Below are 9,348 nucleotides of genomic sequence, written 5' to 3' on the forward strand. Positions count from 1 at the left end.
AAAGTTCACTCAGGTCATGATCTCACGGTTCATGAGTTCCAGCACTGTGTCTCTCTCTCAAAATAAATAAACATAAAAAATATTTTAAATAGTTAACTAGCAAACTCTTCAGGCTTAGTTCCTCATCTGTGAAATATGAAAAATAATAACATATCTTCATAGGTGTGAGGATAAAATGAGATAATTTATGCTAAACACAGCATTAAACATCATGCCTGCTATGGAGTAATATGGTTAATTGTTTTCATATTTTTAAATGTCATTTTAACAGAATGTATGTAGTGAAACCATTCATATTCTATTTATAACATGTTCCTTCTTTAGCTGATACTATTTATTTTTACATTTTTATTTTACTATTATAATATCTTTCACTTTAGATTATTCTATTTATTTTTTAATTTTACATTTATTCTTAGATCACTTTTATAAGTTCATATATTACGTACAACATTCTCTCTTATACCTACTTTACAATGGCAAGCAAGAAACAAGCGAAAGGAAAATCTTTCTGAAGACAGTGACCCAGATAGAACAGTGGGTCTCATCCCCTGAATGATCCTCTCTTTATTAGATACCTCGCTTTTGTCTTAAAGAAACCTTCTGCCAACTCACATTTAACCGACAAAAACATTTTAGCTGTCTTTTCTATGAGACAGTGTAGATAAAGTCTCTTATTCTCAATTGTTTCCCTGTGAAAGAGAGAGGCTGAAATTCCTTACCATTCCATATCTCATAGTCTGATATAGTAGTCTATAAAACTGAAAAAAAGTAGCAAATATATAGTTAACACAGGAGAACTTAATTTTTAAACCTTAGGTTTTATACATGATAGTCTTAGCACCAAAAAATTATATTTAATCAATTCCTAATATAGGGTTATTTTATAACAAGGATTGGATCTCATTTTTACCTAACAGATGCTCAATAAACACAAACAAATCAATAAAACTGCCAAGAAACTTTGGAGCTGACAAAGATACTAAAATAATTCTCCCATAGTTTTCAAACTTTTTTGTTTCCTTTTAGCAGAGGAGCCATATTTTTCCAATATACTCTTATACAGTGACACCAGTACATAAATATACATCAACTTATTAAAAGCAGAATCCTACCCAGTAGGTTTCTTTTGCACTCCCCATTAATATCCCCCCAACTTCCCTGCCCTAAGATGGAAGAGATCTTCTCCAGCCCCTTGCAAATATTAATCACCTTTTAGAGAAATGGACTGGGTCATTGGAGTGACACATGAAATTTTGTCAAAGTAAGATTGGGAGGTATCCATGGAAAGTGAGAGCCAGACCCCAGGTGAATGTCTGGAAAAGTTTACAGAGCAAAACATAGGAGTCCTCCACTCCAAAGACAAGCTTCTATTTCCTCTTTGTAATCAATCTTGGGGAGTCATTGAGTCTTGGGCAAATAGAGACAAGGAAGACACAGTTGCATCCTATGTGGACTTCCCAGTTCCGGCTTCTTCTCTGAGTACTTTAACACCAGCTGAGCACTGGCACCTGGGGGTTTCCTAGGGTCTGGCCATGCAGCTTCCTCTGTTGCGAAGGCCCCTCAACTCCCAGCCATCCTCTTCCTTGCACCAACTTGTATTTGTCTTCCAGGCCTCTACTTAAGTACTTTATCCTCTCCTAATTCTTGATCCCTTCTGGCTGGGGTGGGTCCTCTGGCTGTTCTCAAAGCTCCATGTGCTTTACCTAAAGTGAAGGATAATCTCACTCTATTGTAATTATCCCTTTATATCCCGGTCTCCTCCGTTACCGGGTCAGCTCCTTAAAGACAGGTGCCATGCTGTGTGTTCCTAGCCTCAGTGCTCTGCATACACATGAAATATAATTTGTTACTTAAATAAATTAGTATATCTTCACATAAAGCAGGGAACTGATATTACACGGAAATTAAGGATATATATAGTCTTTTGCCACTTGCTGTCTGTGTGACTTTGGGCAAATCGCTTAAATGCTCTGGGCACAATTTTATGCTCTGTAAAATAGGAATAGTAAAATACCTGCTATATAGGGGAGCTTTGAGGATTGAGATTTTCCACACTAAAAATATTTAGCCTTAAATTACCACAGGCAATATGAGCTCAAAAAATGTTATCTATAAGTTATTAATAACTGTGACAGTTATTGTTATTTTTACCATCTGCCCCTGTTTTATGCCCTTGGAATCAGTGATTTCTATCTACTATGTCAGGTAAGAACCTGAGGCAAAGAGCCAGCTGCCTCTTCCCTCTGCTACATGCCAAGAGTCGCACCCAAGAGCCTTATGGCTTCAGGCTATCTGATTACACTAGTATCTTGGATGTTCCTCTGTGATTTTCCTCACACGTGCCTCAGGACTGATAGAGTTCTCTAGAAATAGTAGGCTTTGCCTCCTGGCAGATTACAATCCTCCATACACAGGAATTTCTGCAGAGAGCTCCCATTATAAGCTTTCGTTGGCTCCCTTCACAACATATTGTTCTCTGTGGTTTTTATCCTAGCCTGGTATGCAGCAGGGGAAGAAAAGGTCTGTGGTGCCAAGAATAAAGATTCCAAGAGGTAGCTGGAGCACAGGGGCTTTCAGAGGTGTCAAATAATGTGGTGATTCTTCTCAGGGTCTGTATGTTACAGTTTAATTCTCTTCCTGAAAAACAAGCTCAAGGGATCTCTCCACGAAGCTCTGTAAGGCCTTACCAATCCCCAGGGAAAGCTGATCCTAAGGCAAAGGTGCAGCTTTCCATAAAGAACAGCAATGTTTGACCTTGACAATCAAACATCCATTTGGGGTTGGCCATGGTCAGCCTAGAGCGCAGGAGAGGTTTTCTCTCATTGTCTGTAGAGCAACACTTAACTCTCTTGCCCCACCTTTCTGCCAAAAACATGCCACCTAAATTTACTGCCCTCCAAGAATTTGTCTGACAGTTTGGGCACAAGACCACAAATTATGGTATACCTATTTTTTAAAATATTGATCCACTTTTCTATGACCATTTAACATGATATCTCGTCTCATTTAATCCTAAAACACTATGAGATAGTTACCATTATTCCCCTTTTACAGATGACAAAACCGGGCTTAGCAAAGGCAAACGATTTGCCAAAACACATACTCATTAAGTTGTAGAGAGAAGAGATCCATTAATAATAGTCTTTAACTTTAAGCTTTTGAAAAATAAGAAGGACTCTTCCAATATCTTATTTTCTGTAACCAAGTATGTGGTTACATACTTGTATGCATACTAAGTACGCAAATAGGTATAAGACAAGGAACAAATGTATCTTATTTTAAAAATAATTTCTTTTTCCTATAAATTTCCAACTATATCTATATCTATATATATATGTATATATATAGATATATATACGTAAATATACATATATACACACACACATATATATATCACTTATATATAGAAAGAGATATATATATACATATATATATATATATGTATATATATATATATATATATATATATATATATATATAGTGTGTGTGTGTGTGTGTACAGAGGATACGTTCTTGGGAAAATATGAATATTAAGATAATGGTTATGATATTTACAGGAAAAAAATTTATTCAAGTGAAGGGTAGCATTCACACACACTGCACAATGTAACTCCTAAGGTTTGGAGCAGAGAAGCCTGCTTACCAGGCAGGAAACAGGGTAGAACATGCCTTTCAAGTCCAGGATCCAGTCCTGATCCTGTTATGGATGGGGGAAAGTCACAAACCCTCCCACCTTTGAGTGTTTTCATTTGTAAAGTAAATAGTTAAGCTAGGGCAGTGGCTCCCAAATATTGACCTTTGATGAAGTTTTCCTTAGTTTATGGTGAAAAGAGAAAAATAAAAACAACACACTTATTTGTATAAATTTCATTTATTTTATAAATCTGTTAAAATGGTTGCTTTTATGAACACTGGGGATTTTGGTTCCTCTTGGAAATCCTCAAGTATGTCTTCTATAATGGAACCTTGATGTTAAAAATATATATGTATTTTTACTGGCCCATAAATTTAAAGGTCTGGGAACCACTCAATTAACCATTAATGTCCTCTCTAGCTTCAAAACTCTATCCTCTTCTTAAATCACAAATGACATATAACTAGCTCTAAAGTAGGAAGGAAGAAAAGAAAACCTTTTTATCCCCACCTTGTTCTTGTTTAGCTCAGCATTTCCCCAAATGTGTCCTGTGTGAGACAAGCCCCTATCAAGATATCATAGCTATTTCACTAGAAAAATGGTCTCTTTTTTAGTCAAATGAGTTTGAGAAACGATGGGTTAAAAATGTTGGGCAGTTTCCTTTACCGAGTAATTTTCAGAATGGGTGAAATGCTCACATCTGTTGTGACTCCCCAAAAGAAGACAAAGCGGGAAGGCTCCTTAAGTTATTGGTGGAGAGCAGATGCCTGCCCAACCCCCCTTTTGAGGACAATACACCTATTTCTGAACACAGTTTGAGAAAAGTGACTTCACCTAACCGAAAGTTCCTCAGTGGCTTTTATGATAAGCAAAGAAACAAGGAGACTTGCCAGTTATTTTGTAAGAAAATTATTTTTAACAATTTCTCAACAATTACCAACACTACAGATATTTCTTAAAATTACAAAGGAAACCTGGATAAAAATTCTTCAGATTAAAGTGCAAGGAAGAGACAAAAGTCTTGTGGCCTTTTAGGGCAACATTTCTTTTCTTTTTTTTTTTTTTTTAACTATAACAAATAAAGGAAAACTGTGTCAAGAGATTTGTATCCAGTGATTGCAACATGATAATTAAAGCATTTGGAATTTGCCGAAGTCTGCAGTAACAAAATTATGGCTATCATCCCTACACAGTGAATAGGAGATAAAATAAAACCATCTGTAGGTATTGAGCCTGAGAAAACCCCAGACTTCTCTCAAATGATGTGTCCTTGTTAAATATTTCAGCAGGAAGAACAATTCATTCTAAATGCTTCTGCCTCAAGATTGATGTACTTAAATGTTTTTACAATGATCAAGGAAACAACATTCTTGATAGAAGCAAAAGATCTAACAGTATGTGTTTTTATTTTTATTTTTTTTAGTTTTGCATAATTATCTATCTGTTCAGAGTTAAGAAGGTTTACTTAGCCTTTTTTATTGCTTTTTACATCACCCTGTGAAATATCAACGGGCCCAACCCTTCAGCCTTCACATTCTGGATTCAAGTTTCACTTACCACACTGAGGAGAGAACAGTTTTCACTTGGGACAGGATGATTTGGGAACACACTACCCAGAGGGAGGACCTGGGAAGGATCTTTTGGACATTCTGACACTAACACCCTCTCTCTCTGACCCTAGGTTTTGGACAAGACATTACCCCCAATATTTTCCGTCATAACCATATAGTAAGTTCCAGCCTGTTTTTCATAGTCCTGCTGACTACAACAGTCTGCAGCCATAAAAAGCCTTCCCTGACCTAGAGTTGGCTGAGAAAGCGCCTCTGCAAAGGAACAAAAAAAGTACATGCAACGTCTACGTTCAAAGATAGGAGAGAGGCAAGCTCTTCTTTTGGTGCTGATGGGCTCAAAAGATTGTTTTTAGGGTCTAAATCTAGAAATTTCCATTTTCTTTTGATGGCATTTATAAACAAAATACCAACACTAAAATGTGAGCAATTTAGCCAGGAAAAGGGGGAGTGTCCCATCCAGCAGATCAAACCCTCTTCCAAACTCCCCTGGAGAGAAGTGTCTACAAATTAGCACAGGACCCTACTTTGGTGTGCCCTGCCTGGAGTCCCTCAAACCCCAAATTAGCAAGCAAGTACGTGTGAGGTTTACACCATTCAAAGTTTCAGAATTAGCTTCTTTTAAACCTAAAGCCAGAACTCATTTAGTCTCTGGGAAGGGGAATGAAAACACCAAACAACTCTTTTTTAACAGACTAGAAAACCCATCCATATATGATTCAATATACAAACACCGTAGTTTGAATCCATAGCATTCAAGCTACTGTGAACGTCTGTTAAACCTAATAAGAAGTTGGTCTTCATTTTTTGCATTCAAGAGATCCAGTCGAAAAATAAATAACAGAGGGGAAAAGAAGTAAAAGTTTAAGCAACTCCTTCACGCATATGAACTCTGACTCCACAGAATAACTGTATTCCCCCCGACCTGGCAAAGTAGATCACATTTAATATCGACATTTAAAAACTAGTATCTCTTAAAAATTATTTTTAAAACACAAAACATCAGAGCTACTTGCCTTTTGGCAATTTCTGTGCATTTCCCAGGGCTAGTGCAATACTTCCACAGAGAAGTAGACACCCCAAGCTGGAGAGCATGTTGCATTTGCCACCTCGCACGGGGAGTAATGCTGGTGGGTGTCCTGCAGCCCTGAAGCTGCATTTAAGCGGACTGTCTCCCAGTGACAGAGGCGGGCGGCCTCACTTAGCTGTGCTGTGGGCTTACTCACAGGGGGTGGAGACAAAATGACATCACACCCTTTCCCACACACACCAAAAAAAAAAAAAAAAGAAGGCACAACAGCAAAAACATAGCATCACATTTCTCTCTGTTAGGTTGTAACTGCCTCTCCTCTCTGTGAGAGAAAAACTTGAAATTTTGGTCAGTCTATATTTGTGAGAGAAATAGTATTTAGGCAATTCTTAACCATTTGAACTACTTTTAAAAATCCAGAGAAGGCATGCCCAAAACCACTGGAACAAAAGAAAAACCTTATTAGGAAGGAAACTGTTTTTAATTATCTGGTAAAACAATCCAATTCTTCTTTTAAATGGGAGTAAACTCGTAAAAGTACACTTTGAACCATCCTGAAGTTTCAATATTATGAGAAGATATTAAGAGTAAGTCAGTGATTACATAGCAATTCACTATACATAACACATATGTACATATAAGTGTATATACACACAGAAACATACACATGCATATATTCTAGAGATATGGATGTAGAAATGGAGAAATCACATTACTAATCGATCCCCAGCTCTGGGCCACGCTCTAGATTAGTGTCCTTACCTATATCATTGCATTTTAACCATCACAGTGGTTATACAGGAGAAACACTGTTATTCCCATTTACCAGTCAGAAAAACTAAGGCTTAGTCTCCTGACCGAGCCTGTGCATTCTAATGGTTAATCATTTGGGTGGGCTCTGGAACAGAACTGACTGCAGTCTAAATTTGGATCTATATGCCTTTGAGCAAATTTCTCCATCTATATCTCATCAACATTGTATAAATTCAAGGGCTTGCTCCTTGCGAGTCATTGACCCGATCAATTCACATATATTAAGACATTTATACCTCAAAATAACCTAGCAAGCAGACATTATCATCCCCCATTTTCCAGATGGAGAAACAGGGCGTCGAGAGGCTAAGAGAAAGGCCTGAGGTCATAGTGCTTGTCTACATTAGAGCTGGCATTTTAATGTGGCAATTTAATTCTAGAATTTCCAGTCTTTTGTTTGTTTTTATTTTATTTTAATTTAATTTATTTTTTTTTTTTTGAGAGAGAGAGAGAGAGCAGGGGAGAGGGGCAGAGGGAGGGAGAGAGAGAGAGAGAGAGAGAGAGAGAGAATCTCAAGTGGTTCCACACTCAGCGCACAGCCTGACACAGACTTGATCCCATGACCCTGGGATCGTGACCCAAGCTGAAATCAAGAGTCAGATGCTCAATCTACTGAGCCACTCACCCACTCTTAATTGCTAAACTTTAAATTCTAAACTAGAGATGATAGTACCAATTTCATAAATTTGCTAGCAGGATGTTTGGACAGGACTAACCATAGCACCTGGCACACAGAAAACATTTAATAAAGGAAAGCCATGGAAAACAACAATAGCGACCATAATAAATCCTCCAATTAAGAAGGACTATGGTTCTAATTGCACTTGTCTACCACTAAATCCCATGTATGTCCTCTATCCCCTCTACATCTTCTGCCCCAAATATACACACATTGTTGGAATGACAGAGTTAATAAAGTACTTGAAATGTCAGCCATACATTTATATTGACTCCTTGAAAATAGCTCATTTCATGGGTTTGCTGTAGCTGAACCAAAACACTAAGTGGGAAGTGGAATAATGCTAGTCAAATAGAATTCTAGTCAAAAAAAGCTACCAAAAGAAAAATTGAAGAGACAGCCCCATCTTCCAAAAAAAGCGTGAGAAGGCACATTGTTAAAGTCATTTGGAGCCAGCCAGGTCTAAGCTCTCACCATAGGAATGCTCTGGCACTGGCTACGGAAGGGATTGGGTTATTTAACAGGTCTTTTTCATCTCTAATTTTTTACTTGAATAGGCAGCTCTCTCGAACTCAAATTTGGACATTCATCCAGCTGGCACTGCTGTCTTGGCTTCTATATGCCAGTGCCATCAAGTTAAGCCAGTGAGGCCACTGTGCTAGCAGGAAACGACAGGTTTTCTGAGAGGGGGGAAAAAACACAGCAGAAATATTGAAAAGAAGGCTGGTTCTTCCAACAGTGTGAGGGGCTGGTCCCAGGGTTAGGTAATGGAATTCAAGAATCAGCCTCTGCTTGGCCCGCAGGCTAAGTCTGATCGACATTAGCAAACGGTATTTGCAGTCTGGAACTGACTGGGGGCTAATTAAAGAAAGGACAATCTCCAATTATTTTGTCAGAAAAAAGATGGCTGCATTACCTTAGCTAGTAAGACAATGAGCATTCAGTGAAGTCGTTAAAATATTAGAGGTCTCCTCAGACCAGAGAGGAGGAACATCCTAAAGAAACAGACCATGTCAAAGGAGGTAATTCACCTTCGCAAAGAACAAAAAGTTTTCAGTCATGTCAGAGTTCTAACCCAAAGAAGAGGTACACAAATACTCCAGAAGAACTCTAAATACCTTGCTATATGAGATAAAACTTCAGGGATGTGGTCATGTAATCAGAGGAGTGTTAAAGCCCTTTTTAAGGAAGAATTACCCTCTGAAAATAAGTATATTGAAGGTGATGCCTACGGAGTAATTTGCGCATCTCCATTAGGCTTCTCACTTGTCACAAAAGAATGCTGGTTCAAAAGTGCTGGTTCAAATGGCTCTGCTAGCATTTGTGTTTGTATTTATCTGTAGGTTTAAAAATGTGAAGCTCCATTACTTGTGACATTGTAGAAGACTGAATTGTCATCAATATTTATGGAACACCTTTTTGTACACATTTTTTCAAACCCATAAAATAGGGGCACATCGGTGGCTCACTTGGTTAAGCGCCCGATTCTTGGTTTTGGCTCAGGTTGTGATGTCACAGTCCATGAGTTCGAGCCCCACATCAGGCTCTGCACTGATAGTACAAAGCCTGCTTGAGATTCTCTCTCTCCCTCTCTCTCTGCTCCTCCCTTGTTCACACTCTC

General features: G+C 38.1%; 1 protein-coding gene across 39 annotated transcripts in view; it reads right to left on the minus strand.

The window, feature by feature from the left end:
• Window positions 1–6,402, minus strand: part of ABI3BP (ABI family member 3 binding protein) — a 256,218-nt gene extending 249,816 nt beyond the window's left edge. For 27 of the 39 annotated variants that reach the window (XM_053903274.1, XM_053903276.1, XM_053903280.1 and 24 more), the window contains exon 1: window positions 6,222–6,402. In XM_053903274.1, coding sequence (XP_053759249.1) covers window positions 6,222–6,300 — 79 coding nt within the window. In that variant the 5' untranslated portion in view covers window positions 6,301–6,402. The remainder of the gene's footprint in view (window positions 1–6,221) is intronic. The other 12 variants (XM_053903302.1, XM_053903301.1, XM_053903283.1 and 9 more) reach the window with 2 other exon arrangements.
• Window positions 6,403–9,348: the final 2,946 nt, after the last annotated feature.

The sequence above is a fragment of the Panthera pardus genome, unplaced genomic scaffold (genome assembly GCF_024362965.1).
Source record: "Panthera pardus isolate Hobbes unplaced genomic scaffold, ASM2436296v1 HiC_scaffold_16, whole genome shotgun sequence".
Classification (NCBI taxonomy): domain Eukaryota; kingdom Metazoa; phylum Chordata; class Mammalia; order Carnivora; family Felidae; genus Panthera; species Panthera pardus.